The sequence below is a fragment of the Balaenoptera borealis genome, assembly GCF_965194805.1.
Source record: "Balaenoptera borealis genome assembly, chromosome: 12".
Taxonomy (NCBI): domain Eukaryota; kingdom Metazoa; phylum Chordata; class Mammalia; order Artiodactyla; family Balaenopteridae; genus Balaenoptera; species Balaenoptera borealis.
In genome coordinates this window covers 93,391,912-93,418,673 of record NC_138869.1, presented here as the reverse complement: position 1 = coordinate 93,418,673, position 26,762 = coordinate 93,391,912, and the positions used below count along the sequence as shown (strand labels likewise).

The 26,762-nt window shown below is 39.7% G+C and overlaps 1 protein-coding gene across 4 annotated transcripts in view; it reads left to right on the top strand.

Moving 5' to 3' along the window:
• E2F3 (E2F transcription factor 3) overlaps positions 1 to 26,762 on the top strand; it is an 89,945-nt gene that overhangs the window by 49,415 nt on the left and 13,768 nt on the right. For 2 of the 4 annotated variants that reach the window (XM_082346374.1, XM_082346376.1), the window contains exons 2-6: positions 18,323 to 18,434; positions 19,656 to 19,875; positions 21,197 to 21,355; positions 24,287 to 24,401; positions 25,710 to 25,845. In XM_082346374.1, coding sequence (XP_082202500.1) covers positions 18,323 to 18,434; positions 19,656 to 19,875; positions 21,197 to 21,355; positions 24,287 to 24,401; positions 25,710 to 25,845 — 742 coding nt within the window. The remainder of the gene's footprint in view (positions 1 to 18,322; positions 18,435 to 19,655; positions 19,876 to 21,196; positions 21,356 to 24,286; positions 24,402 to 25,709; positions 25,846 to 26,762) is intronic. The other 2 variants (XM_082346375.1, XM_082346377.1) reach the window with 1 other exon arrangement.

Here is a 26,762-nt window from a genome sequence, read left to right as displayed (position 1 = left end):
TTTCTTTGTCTACGTGTTCTTTGAATTCAGTATTATCAAGTTTGTACAGTTTTAGAGCTATTGTATCACCCCTATTCCATCCCACATTTTTCTTTTTTTTTTTTAATTTATTTATTTATTATTTATTTGGCTGTGTCGGGTCTTAGTTGTGGCACGCGGGATCTTTGTTGCCGCACGCGGGTTACAGAGCGCTCGAGCTCAGGAGTTGCGGCCCACGGGCTTAGTTGCCCCGTGGCGTGTGGGATCTTAGTTCCCCGACCAGGGATCGAACCCGTGTCCCCTGCACTGGAAGGTAGATTCTCAACCACTGGACCACCAGGGAAGTCCCCATCCCACATTTTTCATAGTATTTTTTCCTAGTATGTTTTCAAGATCTTTTTATGTGCATTTGGGAAATGAACATGATTTCATATGTATTCATTAGCAATCACTGCCGTAGGCCTTTCTTTTGATTTTTCTTCTGTACCTCAAAGGTAGTGGCTCATTATGACGTAGAAAAAAGCTAAGACCTTGTTCTGAACCTTTATTGGGTAAGTGAGAGGCTTCTGAATCATGATCTCTATCAAAATGTTTGCCCACATTCATATAACGGGGAGTTAAAGTCCATTTCGTGTGTTAGAACCTGGGGAGTCAAAACTGCGAAAATGAGTGGAAGAATTTGACTCCTTTCAAAGAGTTGTATTTTTCCTATTTTGGTGGCTGTATTGTTTTGCCCTGTAGATCTAAAAAGAGAGGACCCATACTTTGTGTGCTCCAGATTGAGGGGTCTTTAAATCCTAGGTCAGGTGTTACCTAATAGCAGGAATCGCTCTGCTGCTAAAGCAGCCCATTAGCGGGACCCCTACTCACCCAACCAGGCTCCTCTGGAACCCCCCTCCCAGACCATTTCTCCACCTCCTCAGCCTTAGAAAGCTCGCTAGTGGTCCTATTTGGTGAGAAATTTCTGTTCTTTATTGTTTCTTTTAAGAATGTTGAATTCTCACCTGCTGTATAAAAAAATAAATAAAATAAAATTTAAAAAATAAAAGAGAAGAGCATTGGCACAAGAAGAGAAAATAAAAGAATATTCTTCTTCAAAAGTAAAAAAAAAAGAGAAAAAGGAGGAAGCCCCCAATTTCTCCTAACATCATTTTTTTTTAATTTGCCAAATATGTTGGATACATGTATATCTATAACTGATTCACTTTGCTGTACACCTGAAACTAACACAACATTGTAAATCAACTATACTCCAATAAATAAATAAATAAATAAATAAATAAAATAGATAGCTAGTGCAAAGCAGCCGCATAGCACAGGGAGATCAGCTCGGTGCTTTGTGACCACCTAGAGGGGTGGGATAGGGAGGCTGGGAGGGAGACGTAAGAGGGAGGAGAAATGGGGATATATGTATATGTATAGCTGATTCACTTTGTTATACAGCAGAAACTAACACACCATTGTGTAAAGCAATTATACTCTAATAAAGATGTTAAAATAAATAAATAAAGCTTCTGTGATAGAAAAAAAAAAAAAAGAATGTTGAATTCTCATCTTAGAGCCAATACATGTCTTATCAGTATTACTTTATTCACTTTCCAAAGAATCCATTCTATCTTTTAAACTCTAGGAGATTTCTCAAAAACAGGTAGGCCTGTTGGTAAAACTGTAATTACAAAGGGGGTAAACTTGCCTTTTTTGTGGGTGGGTAGTGCTTTTTAAATAATCCATTCCACAGAAACAAGAAGCTTCTGTGGAAGTTACTGGGGAAAAAATAATTAGAATAATGGAGGCTCTTCCATCATCTGCCCCCCATCTGGGTGTTTTGGGGTGATTCTCCCATCTCAAAAGTTGTTGAATCCCATGTCTACCTTGTTGGGGATCATATGAATTGGGATCTATGTTATATTTCCCACAGTTGTTTGCTCTTCAGTGATCTAGCCAGCAAGAGCACCAGTGGGAGGAACGAATTTTACAGGGATTATCTGAAGAGACTTATGAATCCCAGGATAACCTATGAAAACCAAGGCTCCCTTATACCATTAGATGAGGAGACCACAGTCTGCCCTTTTCTATCTGCGGCTTCCGCATTCGCAGATTCAACCATCCTCAGATCAAAAATATTCAGGGAAAAAAATTCCAGAAAGTTCCCAAAAGCAAAGCTGGAATTTGCCATGTGCACCAGCAACTTTTACACAGCATTTACATTATATTTACAACTATTTACATAGCATATTAGATATTATAAGTAATCTGAGATTATTTGAAGTATACCGGAGGATGTGCATAGATTATATGCAAATACTACGCCATTTTATATAAGGGACTTGAGCATCCTCTGATTTGGGTACCCTAGTTGGGGGTGGGGGTGGTCCTGGAACCAATCCCCTGTGGATGCCAAGGGACAATGGTGTTCTGAAATTCTCCTGTTGCAATATATTATGTTTAATATTGTGCTTCTGAATAGTCAGTGTATCTGAGAATTGACATCACTATGTTTACATTGATTTTTTTTTTAAATACAAAGAAATTTTCATCTTAACAAATTAAGTGTGTTAGAGGACCCACCTTTCCTTAATTAAAATAATCTGTATGAAAGTACATGGTAGGCATTGGATACATTTTAGTTTCCTTTCTGGAAATTTTGGAGTTACCTAACTATAGGGAAGTGGAAAAGTGATATTATAGAAATGGTCAGTAATCCTAAAACCTAAAGTCTCCCATCCCCTCTTCCTTCCTTCTTTCCTTCCTGCCTTCCTCCCTGTCATCGGTCCATTCTTTCATTACACTTTGTTCTTTGTCATTCTTCACGGAGGCTTCTGTGCACCCCATCTCCCAGAAGCCCAGCCGTCTCTGAACTCCTCATGTTCGCTGACCCCCACTCTTCTCACCTTTAACTTCTAGTTCCTCAAATTTGTCATTTGGCCAATCCCTGGTCCCTAGGCATTTTTGTTTACAACATGTTTCCTCTGTTAATATTCTATTTTCACCAATTTTTGAGATGAATCACAAAGATAGTATATTCTCACACACCTTCTAGCAGAAGTCTATAGAGTGTACCCCCTCCTCCACCCCTCACCTTCCTCCTCATTGATGGACTTCCTTTGAGGCCTTTTCTGTGTATTTTCGACAGTGGTTATTTTTGCCTTTACATAGGAGATCATAGGGCAAATACTGTTCTGAGTTGTTTTTTTTTTCTAACTAGATAAAGCCCAAGGTGGACCTCACCATAAAATAATGCAGCTACGTGATGTTCTATAATGTGGGTGTAGAATATTGAGTGGTTTATTTAAGCATTCCCCAATTAATGGACAACGGACATTTAGGTTTTTGTTTTTGTTTTTTTTAACTTCCCCTGTTAAATATAATGCTGTAACAAAATGATTGTACTTGCCTCTCTGTGTACATGTTTTTAGTATTTCTCTAGGATAAATTGGTCCCCAGAAGTACAATTGTAGGATCAAAAGGATGTGTATGTTTAAAATGTTGATCATGCTGCCAGATTACCCTCCAAATTGTTGGTTACATACCTACTTTTCTCTCACTAACTGACTCCTATTCATTGTTTAATTTTTCAAAATTTATTATAAAATGTTTCAGATACAAAGGGCAGAAAGAATAGCCCCATATATTGACATTAACAATGCAGTTGAATACTCTTTTGTTTCCCTCTCCAATAGTCTTTTTTTATTCTTGGCTCTTTGCACTTAACCCTACTCATTCTTTAGTTCTACTTAAAATTATACCATGTACCTTATGAAAATATACTTCCATTTCTTCCCTCCTGGCCTTTATGCTAGTATTGTCATGTATTTTACTTATACATATACTTGATACAATTTACTATTTTTGTTTAGACAGTCAATTGTCTTTTAAAGGGATCTAAATATAATGGAGGGAAAACCTCCTATGTTTACCAGTGTGGTTACCATTTCTGATACTCTTAATTGCTTTGTATAGATCCATATTTCCACCTGGCATAATTTCCTTCTGCTCAAGGGACTTCTTTTAATATTTCTTTTAGTGCAAGCCTACTGGTGAAAATTTTTTTTGGCTTTTGTGTCTCTGAAAAAGTGTCTGTTTTGCCTTTGGATTTTGAAACATTTTTGCTGGGTATGGAATTCTGGTTTGACAGTTTCTTTCAATGCTTTTAAAGATATTGCTCCACTGTCTTCTGACTACATTGTTACAAATGAGAAACCTCCCGTCCATTTATTTCTTTGTTTGTAACATGTCTTTTTTTTTTTTAACCCCTCTGGCTGCTTTTAAGATTTTCTCTCTTTGTCACTGATTTTGAGCAATTCGATTGCGATGTGCCTTGGTATAGTTTTCTTTATATTTCTTGTGTTTGAGATTTATTGAGCTTGAATCTGTAGGTTTGTCATTCATGTCTCTACATAACTTTTTGAACATATGGAATATAGTTACATTAACTTTTATCTGTCTACTAATTCTAATATTTGTGTTAGTTCCAGGTCAGTTTCTGTTGATGGATTTTTTTTTTTTTTTCTCCTGAATATGGGTGGGATTTTCATGCTTCCTTGGAACCCTGGTAATCTCTGGTTAGATGATAATCATTGTTGGGTGCTAGACATTTTTGTACTTCTGTAAATATTCTTGAGTTTTATTCTGAGATGCAGTTAAGTTTCTTACAAACAGTTTGATCTTTCAGGTCTTGCTTTGTTGGGTGGGACCAGAGCAGTGTTTATTCAAGGGCTAATTTTGCCTCACCAATGAGACAACACCCTTCTGAGTATTCTACCCTATGCCTCATGAATTATGAGGTTTTTTTTTTTTTTTAGTCTGAGAACAATCGTAGGAACAATGTGCCTGCAGTTTCAGGCCCTGTGGGAGCTCTAGGCACTGTTTTCTATTCCTTTCAGGAGTTTGTTTTTCCTAGCCTGGGGTAGTTTCTTCACATGCATGCACTGATCAAGGGTCTACTGAATCCAAGGTGCCTTCTGCGGATTTCCAAGTTTCTGTCTCTGAATATTCTTTCCTTTTTGGTCCTCTGTCCAAGTTCTAGCTATTTTGATCTCCCCAGACTCTCAGCAAAATCTTCTCAACTCAGGGAGTGTATCAGCCTCTACCTGGGTTCCTCCTTACTGTACTGCAGCCTGGAAACTCCCAGACCTCAAATACAGGATTAGAGTTTGCCACTAAATGAAAGTTGAGTGAGCAGGAAAGCAGCACTTTTTGGCCATCAGGTCAATTGTACAAGTATTGGATATTCCTGACATGATATGACACTAGCAGATGTCAGCTTTCAGTTCTTTGCATTTCTTAAAGTAACATTTTACTACTTTAAGAGGGAGTTCTTCAATTGGTTCTTAGGGTCATAAATCTTCCAAAACCATTCTTACTTCTTGAAGTCCATTTATCATGCTCCTGCACCAGGAGATAGTTTGTGAAACTGTGTCCTCCAGAGCCAAGTGCCCTGTCCTTTGGAGCCTGAGTGATAAACACATGCTCTTTTTCTGAGAGTTAAGGTACCAGCTGCTGTGCTGCAAGCCATTTTAGCAACTACATTCTGAAGTAAGCTTCTGTGAACTCAACCAGTTTAGATTCTGAACAGTTACCCTCATGTGTTAACAGTAACTCAGTGGGAGAGAGTTTGCGGACAGATTTTTTTGGTGCTAGTTATGAAGTAGTTGAATTAATACTCTCTAAAATTGATCTGTCAAACCCATAGTAAGAATTTGTTTATAGCCCTTTATTGCACCTATAAACTATCTTTTTAGCGATGCATGGTTGAGGACATAAAAAGGAGTATCTTCGTGTGTTTAATTATCATTGTTTTCCATGGATGGTATTAGGTCCAACTATTCAAATGGATAGCTCAAATTTGCTTTTATTTTTAGTACTTGTTTCAAGTCCTCACATATAACACAAAGCATGACAGAGATGTAATTTCGTTAACCCAAAAGATGATTGGCTTTCTCACTTCATAAAATTTTAGTGTTTGGTATGAGCAACATAGATGTCCTTTGATAAAACATAATGAAAATTTGTAAGAGGATAATGATTTATCCCATGAGTCCACAAACTGTGGCCTGCGGGGCCATATCTGGTCCACTGCCTGTTTTTAAATAAAGCTTTATTGGAATACAGCCAAACCCGTTCATGTGTGGGTTCTGGCTGCTTTCTTGTTACAATAGCAGAGTTGAGAGGCTACAACAGAGCTGTGTCCCACGAGGTCTAAAATATTTACTACCTGGTCTTTTACAGAAAACGTTTGCCAGCTTCCTGGTTTATTGCATTACTGTTGAAGTGAGGTAAAATCTTAAGACCAAAACTGGGAATTGGAGAGGGAAGTAGAGATTAAATAGTACTCGAGTGGGAGATTCAAGTACACTATTGCAGGGAGACATCTGAGCAGCAGAATGAGAGCCTAAGCTTCCTAAGTGCCCAGCACTGAATATATTTTAAATACTTTTGCCAACCTCCACATTGGAAATTCAGATGTCTGAAGAGAAGAGTTCTTAAATTCCATTTTATGGACAATAACTACGTATTTAAGGCTAGCAATCATTTAAATGACAGAAGGACATGTTATGAACATATGAATAAATGTAGAACTGTCTTTTAAGTTAACGATTTAATTGCACAATTTTCCCTGCCGTGTATTTTTCTGTAAAAGCATAGAAAATCCAGACTTCGAAGGGAATAATAAAGCTTAAGCATTGCATGGGGGATAAAAACCTTTTGCCCACTCTGATTGAGAGACCTCTATGACTCACAGATCAAAAGGGTCATCATAGTGTTTCTTATTATTAAAAGTATTACTCATTTTGTCTTATTTCATCTGAGTAACATTAGGTCTATGTAACTGATTAATCAGGCCTTTCTCTTAAGCTTCTTACCCATTTACTGTTAGTTTGGTATAGATAGATAGATAGATAGATAGATAGATAGATAGATAGATAGATAGATAGATATAGAATTAATCTGTAAAAGGTTTTCAGAGGTCTTGGCTTTTGAAGATCAACATCTAATTATTGGGGTAGAGACTTAGGTAGGAAAGATATTAGGGCTTCAGCATTTGCAAAAGAAACAATTGCCTCTATTATTTGAGTTCATTTACTGATATAAAGTGCCAGGCACAGTGCCTTATACTTAGAGACCCATCAATACCACTTGCTGATGAATGAGAATTAAACACATAGAGGGACACTTAAGGTTCAGAAAAGCAGATTGTCACACGTATTTATCTTCTTTCTCTTGAATCCCTATAAAAACAATAGTAAACAATTTTTTTAATCATTGAAAATCAGAAGGGGGCAACTAATGAGAACCTACTGTATAGCACAGAGAACTCTACTCAGTGATCTGTGGTGACCTAAATGGGAAGGAAATCCAAAAAAGAGGGGATATATGTATATGTATAACTGATTCACTTTGCTGTACAGTAGAAACTAATACAACATTGTAAAGCAACTATACTCCAATAAAAATTAATTTAAAAAAATAAAAGAAAATGAGAGGGGGGCTTTTTGTGGCCAAGATAATCCAACAGATCTCTGGAACACAGAGAACTTGTAGAGGAATGGCGATCATTAAGTAGAACAGAGGAAGCCATGACCAAAGAGGGTATCCGTCGGCTCTGGAGAGTCACAGAAGCTCGTGTGACAAAACCAGAGATAAAAGGGGATTCTCATCAAGGTCTTCATGCAGAATTAACGTCCAGAAACCAGGAGAGTTTTCCCCAGACAAATAATTTTTTGAGAAATCTCAAAATAAATGGATTGGCTCCATTCTGTCACTTAAGGGCATCACCTCAACTTGAATCATACAGCACCCAGTTGTCGCTGTACTGTTTTATTCTCAAATGTGTGTCTTAAAGACACAAAGCTTGGCAAGGCATTTGAGAAAAGACTACACTATAGAGTGAGACCAAGATTTTTTTTTTCTTTTTTAGGTAGGTAATTATGACTATGGAGAAAACAAATGAAACAGGAAACAAACGAAGACTTTAAAAGAAATAATTAGTGACGTTGGAGAGGCTATGCTATTTCTAAAACAAGAACAAGTTGCTATAAAAATAGGTTGATCAGGGAGCAAAACAAATGTTCTTGGAAACTAAAAATCTAGTTGCCCATTTTTAAGTCAAGTAAAAGCTAAATTTGATGTAAGCAAGTAAATAAATTTGATGTCAGTAAGTAGAACAACAACAACAAAAAAGACATGGAAAATAGAAAATAAAAGCTTTAGAGGATCAATCCAAGAGGAATAGGAATTCCAGAAAGATTAGATCAAGACAATGAGAGGGAATGGTTTACAACATAAATGTTTCTCACAGCTGAAGGCCAAGCACGTAGTTTCTAGAAGCCCATGATTTCCTCATGCAGTGAGTGAGAAAAAGATGCACACCTGAATACGTGTTATGAAATTTTACAATAAATGTTAAGACAGGCCTGGAAGCTTTCAGGGAGGTTAAAAATCGAATAGCTTCAAAGGAATGAGAATCTGGCTGCAGGTTTCTCATCATCAACACTGGATATCAAAACCCCAGGAGCAGTGCCTTCAGAGTTCTGAGGGCAACAGATGTTCAGCCTTAAATTTTTAGACAGACTATCAAATGTAAGGGTGAAATACGCATTTCAGATATATAAGGGCTCAAATTTTCTCTTCCATACTACTGTTCGGATATGTTCCAGGAAAACAATGGATTAACAGTGGGATCAGAAACTGACTCTATTGCAAGCAATTGGACACAACTCTGGCCAACTGAAGCAGAAAAGATGTTTATTGAAAGGATATTGGATCACTCGCTGAATTGTCAGGAAGATTAGAGAACTTGGCTTGGCAAACAGGCAGGAACAAGGAAGTATCCCTAGCCAGAACCACAGCTAAGACGTCAAACCACAGCCATCACCTCCGCTCTGCTGTTTTGCAGGAGCAACTCCAGACTCCAAATCTAGGGTGGGTGTGACTGCCTGTCCCAGCCTAGGTAGCCCTAGCCCAGGTTCCAGGGAAGCTGGGAGAGAGGATTGGGAGTCTTCAATTTCTATGGTTGATTCAAGAGGGGGGAATTCTTCCCCCACCCCTCTTGAGCTCTTTTGGCTAGTCTGATGATTAAATTGACACAAGACAGATAAACAGAGGAGGAAAAAAACCAATTTAATTCATATGCACGGAGGTCTCAGAGACATGGGACCCCCAAAGTGACCAAAGCAGACTGTTTATATATCATTTTTAGACGAAGAAACAATTATTTGTGAAGATTTAACAAAACAAAGGGGCTTGTACTTGGGGTAGCAGACTAATGAAGAAGTAACAAAGTTTGTTTATACGGCTCCCTTAGCCTTGAATTCCCTAATTCTGATAAGGATGCTTTCTATACCTTCACATGGGAGATTTATTTCCCACTTTCATGGACGACGGGGAGTCAAAGTATTTTGTTTTTTTTAACATTTTTTTTTTCCAGCTGTTTCTCAAGTAAGTTTAATTCAAAATAATCATTGTGTTATTGAGGCATATTTTGGGGTGGCCTGCCCTGGGCCCCCACAGTAAGAAGGTGGCTATGCCTCCCACCAAGACTGACAAAGTGGGGAATTTTCTAACCCACAGGAGGGAAGGGAAGGTTCAGAGGCTGGGCAGTCAAATAAAATGACAGATGTCCACCTCAGGCTTCAACACTGTATGTGGTGAGGGAAAACTGCAGAATGACAGCCATGCGATGGCCTGGAGAACCGTCTAGGGTCTAGACAGCAGGCGGTCCAAGAGCTTCAGAGAGAAAAAGTGGGGACTTGATAGAATATCTGATATGATGGAGAGTTGGAAAAAGTTGAGGATGTGGTGAAGGCAGATGGTGCCAGCAAGCGGGAAAGACAATCGGGAACTCCAAAGAAAACAGCAACGAACTTTACAAAAAGGAAACGCATTCTCAGTATACTGTTTGACTCTGAGGGAACGATATTTGTATAGTCAAAATGCACAGCACTGGCTTTTAATTTAAACAAAAATAATGATGTCACTATTGGGAGAAAGGGTGGAAGAAAGGTGGCTGTCTTATCATTGAAGGAAGTCTTCATAATAACTAAAATGGCTAAACCAAGAAATGTCTGTGTAAGCTTATTTTACTTAGAAATATGGAGGTGACCTCCAGGAAAAATAGTAAAATTTGTTCCCCTGGCAAGGTAGATCCCTGAACTAGTGGATTTTTTAAAAAATCATGTGCATCTATTTATTTTTAAATTGTTTTAAATTATTTTTTTTAATGATATAAAAAGGAAGGCAGTCAGCAGTTCATAAGTAAATGGATTCTATTCCAAAGTTATACATCAGTTTGAGATTCCTTTTCCTTTAGAAACATTCATATGTATGTGGTTAGATTCCCAAACTAGTCCACAAATACAAGTTAGAGTGAAGTTAAAATGCCTAGATCTGTAGTTTAAAAATCAAAAGGAGAAAAATGGTCAAGTTTGGGATCCATTCTAGTAATCCAGTGAGAAATGATGGGGGGATCTGGCTGGGACAGTGGGGCAGGCGTGGAAAGGGACATCTCTGAGAAAGGAGAGAGAATATTCAGCCCACCAACTGCTGGAGGCTGGGATGTGGAATGTAAGGGGAAATCTCCACCAAGATAAAATGCATACTAGCTACTCCTGGTGCCAGGTACCTCCGTCTGAGCTTCCGGCGTGCTGTTCAGTTCATCAGTTCTCTGAGATATATTGGTTTCTGATTAAGCTCCCCACCTAACAGCTCATAGAGACACTGCTCTTGATAGGTTCTGAGCTTACCTATTGCTGGGGGGAAAAACAACAACAACAGCAACTCCAGAGGAGACCTCAGAGCTCTTCATCTTAGGTAACCTTATATCAATGAAAGGTTGATGCTGGGAGTGTGGTTATTCGCGTGGCATGTAAGGGACCATGATTTGGCCCCTTCTTTATCCTCTGCATCAGAGCCCCCCTCCCTGCCACGAGCACCTCCAAACTGGGGCCCTTCCAAGTCTCTGTCCTTCTGGCTGTGCTTGGACAGCCTGCTTAAGACCCCCAACTCCCACTCCCTTTTTAAATGGTTAACCAGGTTGAGTTAATATATAGTCACAGCTGGAAACTTAAGTATTCTTTTCTTATAATCTTTGTGCCCTAACCCACTGACCTAATGGCCAGAATCCAAGTGGGTTTCAACTGTGGTCTAGTTTCAAGCTGGAGATCCCCTCCTTTGGGTTATTTCAGTATTGTATTTAATCTGGTCCTCATTCTACTGATTTAATCTCCATTTTCCTCTATTTCCCTTCTTCCTCTGTTCAAAATACCCTGTCTCACCCTTGGCTTTGAGACAAAATGTATCGTATATCTAGTTCTTTCCCTTGCCCAGATCTATTAACTGGGGTAAAGGGAGTTTATTTTAGTGTTCACAGTTTGTTAACCTACAGCCAGCATGCCTTTTTCTTGATTTAATTTTTTCCTGTGACTCAGTTGAATGGCAGATAAGAACATCACTTCCCTTCCCACTGTGAAAATAGGATGCGCATTCTGGTAGCATATCCCATTTCTGTTTTGAACCCATACCCGTACACATTGAATGGGTATAAACCACCAGACCTCTTTTGTTGAACTCCAAATGGAAAGGATTTTTGTTTTTCTTGTTATGCAAGAAACCCACACTCACTTTAAAGTGACTTAGTAATATTAAACGTTAAGAAGAAGAAATAAAATCACCATAATCCTACCACCTGTAACTGTTTGTTATATATCCTGACTTACTTTCTTTCTATGCATATAGTTTCCCCACAGAAATAAAATTTTACTATTCACACTTTTTTTAAAAAAAACTTACATATATAGAAGTACATCATTATTAATTGCATAACATTCCATTATATAAATGTACAATAACTTATGAAATTTTTCTTCTGAGATTGGGCATTTATGTTGGACATAAGTAGAAAAGTATAAATATTCAAGAAACTGGCTGTGCTGTTTTTAATAGACAAACCCTAGAAACAACATAAATGTTCTCAGAATGTATTCCAAAAAGTGGAAGTGTTAGTTTGAAAGATATAAATTTAATGTGTATATAGACATATCACTTTGTAAAACCCAACCAAATATTATAGAGCTATAAACATGAAATCATTACCTCATATTTAATTTTACTTCTCAGAGATAATCTCCATTAACATTTGATGTGGATCTTTCCAGACCTTTTTCCTCATGGATACATGGAAAATTTCATATTGAGATCTATAGTTTTATAGTTTTTTTACCCCTATGAGATCATATTATACATAGCCTTCTGCAACCTTAATTTTTCCCCCTTTATATTTCTTAAAAATCTTTCCAAACATGTAGATTAATCTCCAGCATGTGTAAATATATATATATATTTAAGTATCCCCTTTACAGGTTGGTAATGTTGGAGCTTTGTGATTTACCTGCCAAGAGACTTTGGGAATTTATTCTTTGGTTCATTCAAAATAAATAAGTCAATTTGACTGAGTGCATGCCATATGCAAGGCTCTGGGAAAACTAAGTTACTTAAGACCTGAGACTGCACTCAGGTTCAGTGCAGAAACCTGGAGTATATATGTGTTATGATGGTGAAATCATGCCCCAGCAGCCTAGAAATTGCTATGGCAGCAAAGGAGTGACATCTCAATCAGTCCAGGGAAGTCGTGGTCACTGACAAATTATTTGAACAGACCTGGGTTCAATCCTGGTATCTGTGACTTATTAACTGAGACTTTAGGTAAATCCTTAACTTCTCTGCCTCAGTGCAAGATGGATATAGGAATGCCTACCCCACAGTGCCATCATGAATATTTATTGGGAAAGTGGTTATAGCAGAGGAGTGTTGAATGTCCATTAGTAGGTGTCTGGCTAAGTAAACAAATCATGGTATATTAATGAATACAGTATTATGAAGCTCTAAAAAATAAGGTCATTCTATGTGTACTGATAGGGACCAAACTCATGAGACATGTTATTAATAGTGTGCGGTTTGCTACCATTTGTGTAAAAAAAATTTTATAAGGTGTGGTGGTATAAAACTATATATATATACTTGTATTTACCTAGACTATCTAAAAGGATATCTAAGTAACTTAGTAGTGCTTGCCTTTGAGGAAAGGAACTGGGGATCAAGAATGGGAGAAAGACACGTTGTTAATCAACTATACTCCAATAAAAATTTTAAAAAAACTAAAAAGAGTGGGAGAAAGTTTTTTTTTTAATAGTTATGAAACACACAGTCTGTTTTTTTATTTTTATGTTATTTATTTATTTATTTATTTATTTATTTATTTTTGGCTCTGCTGGGTCTTCGTTGCTGCTTACGGGCTTTCTCTAGCTGCAGAGATGCGGGGCTACTCTTCATTGCGGTGCGCGAGCTTCTCATTGCGGTGGCTTCTCTTGTTGCGGAGCACGGGCTCTAGGCGTGCGGGCTTCAGTAGTTGTGGCACGGGGGTTCAGTAGTTGTGGCGCACGGGCTTAGTTGCTCCACGGCATGTAGGATCTTCCTGGACCAGGGATTGGGAGGTGGATTCTTAACCACTGCACCACCAGGGAGGTCCCTGGGAGAAAGGTTTGCTACCCATGTATATCCATTTGTGCTGTTTGAATTACCACGTGCATTTTATGTAAAGGAAAGTTGTTTTTTTTTAATGATAAATAAAATAAAACTTAAGTTTATCATAAAGTAAGATGGTATCAGTTTAATATAACTTTTCAAATATTTTTATGGCAATCTTTCACAATCATTTTATGGAGTGGTTATAAGCATGGACTTTGGAGTAGGCTTATTTACTGGCTGTGGGGATCTTGGAAAAGTTATTTAAGAGCTCTAAACCTCCATTTTCTCCTGTAAAATAGGAAATAATAATAACAACTATCTTATGGGGTTGTTGTAAAAATAAGATAATACAGTCAAATGGAAAGCAATTAACCTGGCGTATGACCTATTGTAAGCACTCAAATGTTGAGTGCATTATGGTTAGTACTAAAAGGCTATATCTAGGACTCTTGGTTGCAAGTGGTAGTAATCTAACAGTTTTCTCCTACCAAAAAAGGGAATTCTTCAGCTCACACAAATGAAAGTCTAGTAGATCTGTCTTTGGGACTGGTAAGATCTCGTACCTCCCTTGAAGGCACTGGGACTCAGTCTCTCTCTAGCTCTTAACTCTGCTTTCTTCTCTGTTGGCTCAGTTCCCAGGTAGCTCCAGGCTTACATCCTACCAGCCTGATAACTCCCAGTGAAAAGAACCCTGTACTTTCCAACAAAAATCCCATCATTGAGTGATTCATCCTGCTTTGGTCATGGGTAAACCACCCGTAAACCAGTCACATTCGCCAGCTGACTGGACTACAGTGATTGGTGGGCCCAGATTAAGGTACTCACCTCTGTAACCTAGATAGTAAGGGCAAGCCTAAGATGTTGAACAGTGTCAGGCCTTTTGTTTTCAAGCCTGGAGACAGAGAAACCACCTGAACTAAGAACTGCGGAGAAGTTCCCCAAATGAAAAATTAGGGGCAACAAATGCCAGGTAGACAGAAACCATGGATGTTCCCCTCGGCCCACTGCTTGGCTGCCTGACGGTTACTCCTATTATTTTCATACGTACGTTTTCTGAAATGAGTAACAGTGCAACTGTTCCTTGCAGAGGCATGTTGTCATAGTTGGGGCTGAGGTCCTATAGTTAGCACATACTTCCTTTCTAGTAAAAGCCACCCTTGATCTGCTCAGGCAGATGCCGTGTGGGTGATCTATATAGCATCACTCATGTTCGGCCTTTACTCCTGCTTAGGACCAAATGGCTGGGCCTTCTGTTAAGCACCAGATATATTAGTTGCTTCACTGGTAGGGGCCATATAATATGAAGATCTGTTTATAAACAGGACAGCTCTCCATTCAGCAAGATGTTCACACTAAGAGCAAACAAAAATTGAGATGACCAAGAGGAGATTTTTTTTTTTATTTGATTTTTTTTTATTGTGTTTGATTTACAATATTATATTAGTTTTAAGTGTACATGGAACATTCTCTTGAAAGTGCTGACAGGAAAAAAAAAATCAACCCAGAATTCTGTATCCATTGAAAATATCCTTCACAGATGAAGATGAAATGTTTTCAGAAAAAATAAAACTAAGATGATTTGTCACCAGCATAGACTAAAATAAATGCTATAGGACATTCTTCAGGCGGAGGAAAAATGACCCCAGGGGATTACACAGATCTTCAGGAGCCAACGAAGAACAGCAGAAAATCTGAATACCAAGAGGAGATTTTTATCTGCGCTGGTGCTCTGTCCAGGGCAAGGGGGTGTAGGCAGAGACTACCTGCCCTGTTTAAGTCCTCCCTTCTGGCTTCCTGTTTGTTTTAACAAGCATGTGTGCGCGAACTCGCTAAGGTAAGCAATATGCTCCATCCTAGCCCTTCCCCAAAAGGAAGGCCAGTTACTGTGCCCGTCGTCAGATCTAGGACCTACAAGTACCGTGTGTTCCAGCTTAGTCCCCACTCACGCAGCAGTGGAGGAGAGGTAACAGGATAACCCAACAGAAACATCCATTTGGAAAAGAGGAAATCACACACGGTGGTCACCTCCCAGAGCATGTCATGTCCCCGTCAACAGGAATAGCAGGCACTTGGAGACTTGCTGGAGATGTGGCTTGCTTGTGGCGCCAAGATGGCCACCCCGATTGCTACCCTCTGGGAGGATTTTTCTGGGGCTGCCTTTCTTTCACAGCTCATTTCTTTTCAGTGTGAGTTTTATAGGTTTAGGGATTGATTCACTTAAAGACTGAGGTCTCATAGGCCTTTGCTTCCTCTGGTGCCTTTCAAATGTAGTCGATTTTCTATCTAGTATTGAGATTTGTCAACTCTGTGGTTTGGTGCTTGGTTCCCAAAGTCACACAACCTGACTAGTCCTGGTCCTTGAAGTTAGATCGCAGTTTCTTAGCAACAGATCTTGGAATTTCCCCAGCCTACAGCTCGCTGCTTCCACAGGCCTTAGCCTCAAAGCAGTTTGAAACAGTAGCTGAGGATGGGGAGGCACAAACGACTATGCCCCCAGCCTGCTGGCCAGTGGGTGGTTCTTTATTGAGGGTTCAAGGAGAGTGTGGCCTTAAGGGGCCAGGAGCTCAGGGGCCCAAGCCCTTTTCCCATTTTGCCTTCCTTCTGTGGACTTTAGCAGGGGCAGAGAATACAGCTGTATATCTTCTTGGATTGCTCTCTACTGAGAAAAAGCCTCCAAAGCAAAGCTGTTTTCTCCTTCTCTACTTTTAGGTAAGCCTCTACAAAGCTTGTCTCTATCAGTAGTAATTTCCTGCAGGCCACAAGAAGTAACCAACACACCTGGCCCCTTGTTAGCAAGCCATGTCAGCTCCCCATTTCACTGGAGCCCGTCTTGACTCAGCCATTTCCACAGGTTGTCACATCCTCCCCACACTTTCAGGAGCCCAACTCAGAGTGCTTTGAGCTAAAAGGAGACTTTATTGGCTAATGTAACTGATGTAACTGAAAAGTCTGGGGAAGGCCAACTGCATGACCTGACCCAGAGTTTTGAATGATGGCCTCAGACCCCTTTCTCTCTGTTTCTCCACTCTGCTTTCCCCTGGGGAGGCCTCATTTCCAGGTAGCTTTCGGCTACCAGCTTATCAACCTTACTAAGAAGGCACACCCCTTCCTACCAGTAGTTCCAGAAAAACTCCTGGGGTTGCCTTCGTTCACCCAGCTTTGGTCCTGTGCCAGAAGGACTGCAATCGCTGTGGGTGAGGGGGCGGATGGTGCATAAAGACCAGCCGGGCCTGGGTCACCTGTGTGCACCGGGGTCACCTGTGTGCACCAGGGTCACCTGTGTGCACCGGGGCACTCGTAGTCTGTGAGAGGGAAGGGAATGTTCACTGGGCCAACCGAAGCAACAGGCCCACACAAGGATTTGACAAGAGTGTTTGGGAGCAGACAATGAAATTAAGAAAGTTAATTTGCTCATTGTCATTCCTAGGCCTTTGGAGTGGTGATGCACTGCTCAGCAGAAAGATAATGTGTGCCACAAATGCAAGCCACATAGTAAAAAGATACATATATTTTCCATATATATATATATGGAAAAAGGTGAAATGATAATTTTTATAGCATCTTACTTAGTAATATTTTATGAAGCTGAAACAGCATCATTTTAACATGTAATCAACGTAAGAATTATTCCTGAGCTCTTTCAGCCTTTTTCGTGCTAAGTTTTGAAATCCAGTGTGTGTTTTACACGGACAGCACGGGTCAGATCGGGTGAGCTGCCTGTGGCTCATGGCTTCTTAGTGAACAGAGCAAGTTCAGCTGATAAGTTGTTACTTCCGTTTCTATGTCATGGGGAGTTATTTTGAAATTGTGAATCTCCTCATTAGAAGCATCTGCCCTGAAATGAGCCTAAGCGCACATTGTCACGTGGGTGTCTAGTTGGTACCACCCCCGTCTGAACACCCTTCACACCCGTGCAGTCAGGACTCAGCAGTTACTTATTTAATTACCTGGCTTCTCTCCTGGGCTCTGCGCACTAGGAACCAAGGGACTCTTACCTGTCTTGCTTACCTCTGTTCCCTTCGCCCAGAACCCAGGACATAAAAGGCATGAAGTGCATATTTTATATGAAAAATCAGATGAAAAACTTGGGTGAGAGCTTCTCGTTTGCCCAGTTTGATGACCAAATGGGGAAAGTAATCCTAGTTGAAACCCAGGATTGAGTGTTTGCGATATTTGTTATTCTGATGAATGAGCATTTGTAGTCTGTGACCAGTTGTGTTACTATTCAATCACCCTTTCTTTCATTGAATATATATATATAGAGAGAGAGAGAGAGACTGTGTGTGTGTGACTGAATTCCTACAGAAACCCAGGCTCTGTACCAACCCCTGGGTATGCAAAGATAAATCGGAAGCAGTCCCTGCCTTAAAGGAAATGAGAAACAGATAAGTAAAATAACTCTTACATCCAGCAAGTGTTATGATACCAATAAACACAGAGTGTTTGGGGAGCACAAGGAAGGGGGTTCAACCCAGGTCAGAGATGGAGACAGAAGCAGAGGTTTGCTGGGGAAAAGCGAATTTAAGTCCCATGATGCCTGCGGTATTCTTAGTCTCCAGCCCCGTGCCTGGCACGTATGTTGAATCAATGAGTAAATGAACGAAGCGGCTCCAGAGCCTAACCCTGAAGGATGGTTGGATTTGTCCATCTGAGCCCAGGTGGCGAGAGCTCCGCCTCCGGAGCCAGAGCCCCGGCTGGAGGGAACCGAGACCCTGAGTGAAATGGAGGGGGCCAGCGGGGGCTGGCGCGAGCCTGTGGCGTTTGGCTTCACTTGTGATCGTCCACATGACCAGCAACCAACGACTGTACTCTCTTATTCCAGGCAAAGCGCAGGCTGGAGCTAGGAGAAAGCGGTCAGCAGTACCTCTCAGATGGTTTAAAAACCCCCAAGGGCAAAGGAAGAGCTGCGCTCCGAAGTCCAGATAGTCCAAAAAGTAAGGATTCCATCATCTCTTCCTCTCTTGGGTGTGAGCTTCCCAACTTTCAGAGCTTGTGGCTGAAGGGATGCCAAGGTGTGGATAATTTTGGCATGTTTGGTTCTTTTTCATTTCTGCCTGTGCCTATCCAAAAAATAAATATGATGTCTGCAGACACCCAGTGAGAGGTTTACAGAGTCACTCTGGTACCTGAATACTGACTTCAGGGGAGGCCTCTTTTGATGTGTGCAGTTTCATTTTTCAACTCAGAATACAAGCTCTTTGGCACTGTTCCATAGTCAAATCTAACTTTAACTTTCCTTCATGGACCTTACTTCAGGGACCAGGGCTAGCTGGCTGTAGGTGATATCTATGCCAGCCTAAATCTCTAGTTCAGCATATGGCAGCATAAGAATTGAGACCAGTAAATTGCAGCTAGCTTCCATTTCCATCAAACACAATCGTTTCTTTTGGGAGAGAGAGAAAAGTAGGTTGGAAATAGCTAAATAGTCCTTTACATCTTTGGCATTTAATGCAAAGGCTATATTAATTTAGACTTTGTCCTATCCTGTGGTGTATGAATTAGGCAATCCACAAATTGTGTGTTGTACTCAGTTAAACCCTTGACCTGTGCACCTACCTATAAGAGAATAAATGCAATATTAAATGAGGACAGTTCATTCCAGAGGGATGGGGAGACTGGATTGAATGACTTTTCCAGGTATTCTTCATCTATATTATTTGAAAAGTTGGTGAACGAGTTATATACACACAGAGACACTGGAATCTGAAAGGGCAGTTAGGATGGGTCTGTCTGGGCCCCATCATCAAATGCTGGAGAGATTCACAGCCGGACCCCATCAAATTAGGCTCCACATGTGCTGTTCCCATGAGGCTACAGCACTTTTTCATTCATTCAACAGAATTTTTGAGCACCTACTATGTGTGAGATACTTCACTAGACCCAGGGAGTAGGGTAAGCCAAAGTAGAAACTACTGAGAAATTCACAGTAAAACGCTTTAATCAAACAGGAGTTTTTTACTGTCCCTTCCTTCTCTAATAAAGCAATTTCATAGCTTTCCATAACTCACCAAAAGCATCAGCGACAACAGCTTTGCTTCCAACACTAATACCTGGGCTGCTGGGGGAATGGGGGCTTGCTTGACTGCAAAGAAACCCTTCATTTCTTTACCTTTCCCCCTATCCCCCCACCCGCTCGGCTTTTGTTTTTCTTTAAGCTCCAAAATCTCCCTCAGAAAAAACACGGTATGATACATCACTTGGTCTGCTCACCAAGAAGTTCATTCAGCTACTGAGCCAATCACCTGATGGGGTCTTGGATTTGAACAAGGCAGCAGAGGTGCTGAAGGTACAAAAGAGAAGGATTTATGACATCACCAATGTGCTGGAAGGTATCCACCTCATTAAGAAGAAGTCTAAAAACAACGTGCAGTGGATGTGAGTATGAGTCACGGCCCCCGCATTCACTGGCTCTGGGGTCCTTGCAAACTGCAGAGGGGTTTCTCCCAGGCCCAACTTTCACGCCCATGCCCACACTTCATTCCTTTTTTTCTCCTACTTCTCTCTCCTTCTCTCTTCCCTCCTCAACTCCTTAGCCAGAAGTTCAAAGTCTCTTTACAAAGAGACCTTCTGTTTAGATGCTGTCAGAGATAAAAGGGTTTATATTCAATTAGCCTCAAGCAAGGGGATCCTGGGATTAAATGGAGCCCTGCATCTGTAAAGTAAAAGGCTGTTCATCTGTCACCGTGATATCTACGTGTGTGCTCACATGTGTAATCTAATAGATGCTTACACAGGTCTGTGGCGTGTCTCTAACAGGAGTTTAGAAACTATCTGTGGCTGTGTATCAACACATCTGTGTGTACGCACAGTTGTCAGGTATCTTTATTGATGGTTCTCATTGCCGATTAACTCACTTTCTGTGTAAATTAAGTCAAGGTTCCTTCTGGAAAACCGGGATGATAATACTTGTCATCTACACACCCATATGTATGATTAAATGTATGATAATGTCGTTTGTGAATTACGGACAGAGCATCTGAACACCCAGTATATCAGAAGGAACTATGAAAGCATTATTGGAAGGAATAAATCTGTTATGGGTTGGCTTTGAAAAAAATATTACTTCAAACATGATAAAATGAACATGTACTTTTTTGGAATTTTATGACAATTCAGTGACCCATTTTAGCCTGTGGTTGAGACACACCTGTTGGGAACTGGTTTTTGTTCTTGCATCCAGCACATATACCTGTTTTCTTCACCTCCTTTTCCTTTTTAGTGGTTGGTATAAGACCCTCAGAAATGACCTAGGTCTCTCATGCTTCTTTTTTGGATGACGTTTGGTTGAATTTTGAACCATTCCATCTTTTTCTTCAAATTTTTCTATCTTGCTATGTCTTTCTGTCCTTTTTCCCCTGTTGCTTTTCTCCCCGCTGGGAGGCATGTGGCAGGAAGGAGCCGCCCCCTTTTGCCCTTTGAATTTGAGTCTTCTGAAGAAACAGGCTCTTCTGGAGGAAAGAAACCTGAAAATAGCAGTGTTTTTTCACTTAATTTCTATGGTGTGAAAAGTGAAGGACTTTACGTATGAAAAAATATGTATGAACGTTCTAATTTTAACACTTGGCTAACAAACAGTGTGACCTCCTGCATCAAGAGGGGACATTTACCCGAAGGACCGTTTCCCCCAGCCCTCCCGTTCGCCCTCTCCCCTTTGGCCTGTCGAGCGGCCATGCAGAGCCTGTGTTTGGGTTTCCAGGGGCTGCAGTCTGTCTGAGGACGGGGGCATGCTGGCCCAGTGTCAAGGCCTGTCTAAAGAAGTGACCGAGCTCAGTCAGGAAGAGAAGAAATTAGATGAACTGATCCAAAGCTGCACCCTGGACCTCAAACTGTTAACCGAGGATTCAGAGAATCAAAGATATCCTTTGTGCCACCTGTTTGGCGGGGGTTAGTGCCTTCTAGACTGTTTCCAGAGTTGATGATCGGACTTTTATGCACAAGGTAGAATTTGACTCTAGTTTCATACAAGTAAGCCTGTGTGTGTTCAGTATTTATGGAATGATAGTCATTAGACTGCATCCTATCGTATCTCTTTCGATAGCCAGGTGGGAACTGTTTTTTAAAGTATTGTATTCATGTGTGGTTGGGACATACGGATACACTCAGAGCGTAAGGCAACACTATTAATGAGATATGTAAGGTGTCAGTAGTCATATTAATGATAACAATCAGCAGATTCATCTTGGGCTTCCCAGGTTTTAGGTGGGTGTTAGCTGTCACTGTTGCGGTTCTCATATTCGATTTTCTTTTCATCAGATATTGGGGGCAATTGGAATTTGTTGAATCTGTAATTGAACTATAGTTGAAGGAATTGAAAGAGTATAGAAGAATCGTTCTATAGTTTTTAAAGCACGTTATGCTGAATCACAACACCAAAAACTGATTTCAGAAACACCTCAAGGCCTAAGAAATCTCAGTTTATCCATTCATCCACAAACATTAGTCCTTGGAAGTAAAAATATAAAAAGCCAACTCTTGTTCTTAACTGGCTGACAATCTGTTGACCACCTGAGGAAAACTTAACTGTTCATCACCTCACTTCAGACCACAGAGGAGAGAGATTACTTCATCATGTTGACGAGAAGATTTTGCAATTTTCTCAGTTATTAGTAGAAGACAAAACCAGTATTTTAAATAATCCCATCTCTAATTTTAGTTCCCCATTTATCTTCTTTAGACAGAAAATAAAATGTGACCTGCCTAGTTTCTTCTAGTGTCTCATCTCTAGTAGGCTTTCCCTTGGAGTTATGGGGACATTTATTTTCCAATTTAAGCAGTTTTTTGAAACTCTGATTGTTCATTTCCTGTTGGCCAAAGGATTAACCTTGTCAGCTGATGATCAGTGAGCTGGAGAAGAGGTGTGATGATTCGACACCGCCCCCTCCCCCCTCCCCGTGGTGGCCAGAGTGGGCTTACACTGGAAGACATAAGAGTAGCTCTAGCTGGGCTGCTTCATACATTGTTTACTCAGGAGCCCCTTCGGGGAGGAGATATGGCTGTTACATGTGATTGGCAGCTTATAGCCTTGTCACCTACATTAGCTTTCTCTGGTGCCTTTGTTGCAGAAAATGAAAGCTTCCTTGCAGGGGGCTGCTAACCCAAGAAGCAAATTCAGGAGGGAGCCACAATGGAAGCACTTTTAAGTTTGTGAGATTAGAGAATATGTTTGCACAATCTATTTCAATTTGCCATCCAGTTCCGAATTTGGTACAGCTTGTTCACAAATGTGTTGAAATTTTCCTTCCTGCAGCATGTTGGGTAATTGTAGATGAGGTTTTATTTTAATAAGTGGTTGTCAAATAGCTCTTTGACAGTGGGCTGTGGAGTAAGTACCTAGTTATCAGTTTCCCCACTGTTCTCAGAAAAAATTCCTAACTGTCAAGTCTTCTATGAAGACAGCAATTGGCTTCCTTGATGAAACAGATGATGACCTAAAACCCAGAATCCTGCGTGAGCTGTCCTGTCAAGCTCAACACTGAAATAGCTGTTGTCTGAACTACTGAGACTGAAAGATGATAGTCTGTGATAGATGCCCCTAAATGTACATGCAGATTTTGGGTGAATGTGCTTTTTTCTGGACAGCAGGTTCATAGCTTCATTCAATTACTAATAAAAAGCTACTAATCTAAGGGACATCATTTCCTCTAGGCTTTCTAAGTCCTATTTCTGTATTAAACATGTTAGATCACAGACTCTATTCACTACATTATATTACCTCTGGAAATGCCTTTGTTGGGTTGTGATTTGCTGTTTTATCCTAGGCATTTTTTGTAAGTTAATATGAAAAGCAACTGGCTAAAGACATTGTATGTTAATTATGGTACTCCATGTCCCTTATAAAAGAAAGCTATGCGACCTATTCTCTTGTAGTACCAAGTCAAAGCCTGTCTCTCTAAGCAAGCTAGCATGAATACTTTATCATATAAGTACCATGTTCTTTCGTAATATCCTCTTAGGTTTAACTGTCAGGGCACTTTAAAGAATTGTTCAGTGCTCGGAAGTAACTACCAAGAGTACTGAAATATTATTTTACTCTCTTTTCCTAAATCATTTAGGTTGCAGATCATCTGGAAGCTGCTTTCCTCCTTGTGAACACTGAAATATTGTAGTTAATAATATCATACAAAGGGTAATTTTTCTAACAGAGAAGTAATGATACTCTTTATCAGTAGGTAATATATAATCACAACCAGCCCAGGTACACTTAAGAAAACAAGCTCTCTCTGCCTGAGCAGTACTCGGAGTTCTTCCACTGATACATAGATTTCATTCATTCATCTGGGTGGCTGCTGACACTTTTTAGTAATCAAGTAGCAGATAGAAGTTACCGGTGTTTCAACAAAATTATGGTTAATAGGGCTTAAATTTTTTCTGTGAATTGGGATCTGCCATCATTCAATTTGAGTGACAGAGTACTTCATTGGAGTTCATGCAATACCTGTGCTCCAGAGGAACCTGGTTTGAAAATCCCTGACCAAATTGGGTTTCAGTTTTCTTTTGAGAGTTTATTTTAATTGTTCTGTTTCTGTGTTTATGTTAATATCTTAAGTAGCCATGAACTTAGAAATGGAAAGAAAAAAGCTAGACACTTCTTTTGTTGTTTAGAATAACAACCAGAAAAGAAGATTCATGGAAGATCCCATATATTTAAAGATCTAGAAGGAGAGACAGATATATTCTTCTAAGAAATAAAATACTTAAAAATTTTTCCATGCATCTATTTTGTTATTATCTTCGTAATGGTTACATCCGAGACGATTAGTTGGAAGATTTCCTTAACACTCATTACGTTAGCTTATGTTACATATCAAGATATTCGAAAAATTAGTGGCCTTAAAGACCAAACTGTTATAGTTGTGAAAGCCCCTCCAGAAACAAGACTTGAAGTGCCTGACCCAATAGAGGTAAGGAGATAACGTCTTTGTTCATCTGTAGAGATCTTTTTGGAATGCCTGGTGTTAAAGAATCATTGACTCCTGGTTAAAGTCTGTATTCTCCTAAAAGCTTGATAGTTCTTCCCCATCTGTTTTCCTTAATCCTAACTTTAAAAACATTTCAACAGTTGGATATGTATTGAGTGTCCAAAAAGTCTAGTTTTAACATAGCAGGGCATTCAACTCAAAGTGGTAAATGGGGCCCTGTCCCTCTTGTATTTTCTCTTTTTCATAATTTGTTATATGGTAGTTCTGATCCATTTGAACCGGTGGGGAATTTTACGTTGATTACCCTGGATGTGGTCCCCACCATGAACAGAGATATAAATGTTTTAAAGTAGCTCCCTAACTTATCTTAGGACATTTTAAGAATTTATCATTTATAACACATTCACTTTTAAGAAATCAAATGGGACTTCGGGTTAATTGATAGACTAGAATATTGTAAGAAAATAAGGAGCATATTTTTGTGATTGCTTTCAGATATTCTTTGATAATATAGGCCTAGACTATAACTATAAGATAAAGAAATGTAGTAAAAGAATGTGTAGAAAATAAAAAGAGAATGAAATTTGCAAGCTCCCATCTAGGGTAGAATTCTCACCTTAAATGATAATAATAGCTCTATGACCTAGATAAAGAAGAATTTTAAATATTAGTGTGCTGCATTCTCTTATTAAAGTCAGTTCCTAGCACTTAAGAGTACTATTCCTCCAGTGGCTATTAAAGTTCAACATAAAAAAACCCCTACTGTTAAGGAATAATAACATGGGAATGCTGTATTTGGAACACTTAAAAGACCTTCTAACAGTTTGCATAAAAGGAATATATATATTTTTTTAAAATTCACCTCCTCTTGGCAAGGGTCAGCAAACTTTTTCTTTCAAGAGCCAGACAGTAAATGTTTTTGGCTGTGTGAGCCCTACAGTCTGTTGGGACTATTCAACTGCCCAGCTCTGCCATCATAGCATGAAAAAAAAGAAAAAAATATATATATATATCAGCCAGAGGCTACACATAAACAATGGGAATGGGTGTGACTCTGCCAATAAAACTTTATTTACAAAGTCAGTTAGTGGACAGGATTGACCCTCGGGCTGCAGTCTGCGGACCCCTGCTCTAGAGGATGACAGTCATTGACTGAGGCGGACTACCAGTAGAGAAACAAAAGGAACAATGAAAATTACCCTTACTTTCCATTTTTTGATGAAAATTACTATAGCTCTCATTTCCAAAAGAACTTTCAGTTTGAACTTCTCTCACTTCTTCTGTTCATAGAGCCTGCAAATACATTTGGCAAGTACCCAAGGACCCATTGAGGTTTATCTGTGTCCAGAAGAGACTGAAACACACAGTCCAATGAAAACAAACAACCAAGACCACAATGGGAATATCTCTAAACCCACTTCCAAAGGTAAAAATTCCACTTTTGTCATTTCGAAACTATGTTAAAAATGAATGTGGCTAGAAGGATCCTGTATCAGAATCACAAGTCTAGGCAAGAAACAAAAATTTCTGTTATTAATGTTATTAAGGTAACATTTTTTTAAAAAGGCATTCTGAATAGTTTGCAGAAGAAAATAATGATCTTCTTCAGGGCAAATGGTTCCTCCACCCACTTAATGGAGCCCCTACAGGCTTTTGCCATCAGCAGAAACCATTTCTTTACAGTGTTTTGGAAAACCAGCGGAAGTGAGGAGTGAAGCTATAAGCTGTCTGGGTGAATCACCAGCTACACTTGGCCGCACACCTCTGAGTGATACCGCAGAGACCATTAGAGAGGGAACTGAAAAAAGTTAGGAGAGAAAAGCCTTTTGCCAAAGAAGTTTTATCCTAATTTCCCCCGCAGTGTGATGGGGAGAGAATAAGGGAGGGAAACCCCAGGAAAATAAATCTAACGCATCCCTCCACTGTCCACACAGCAAGGGAAGCTTTTTGCAGTCTTTTTGATTTTTCAGATTGGAGATATGCATTTAATTTTCTTCTACTACCTCCCAATATAGGAGCAAGAATAGGAATGATTTAAGTGATCGGGTCTGACTTAATATTGAGGGGGAGAAAAAAATGCTACCTCAAATGGTAAAACAAAAGACCACTTTTTTTTTCCACCCTAGAACTTCAAAGTGGATGTGTCTTTTTATTTGTATTTTTAGAAGTATCTTTAATAAGCTAGTTGTTCAAAAAAAGACTAAGTTAAAATCAGTGATCTCTACTAGGGAGCCAACTTTTCAGTCTGTAGGTTTTGTTTTCTTCTGTTTTTCTTTACAGAATGACTAATTGATAGCAGGACATTTTTTTAAGTTTGTTAGCCTCTAATCTTTGAAGCTACGT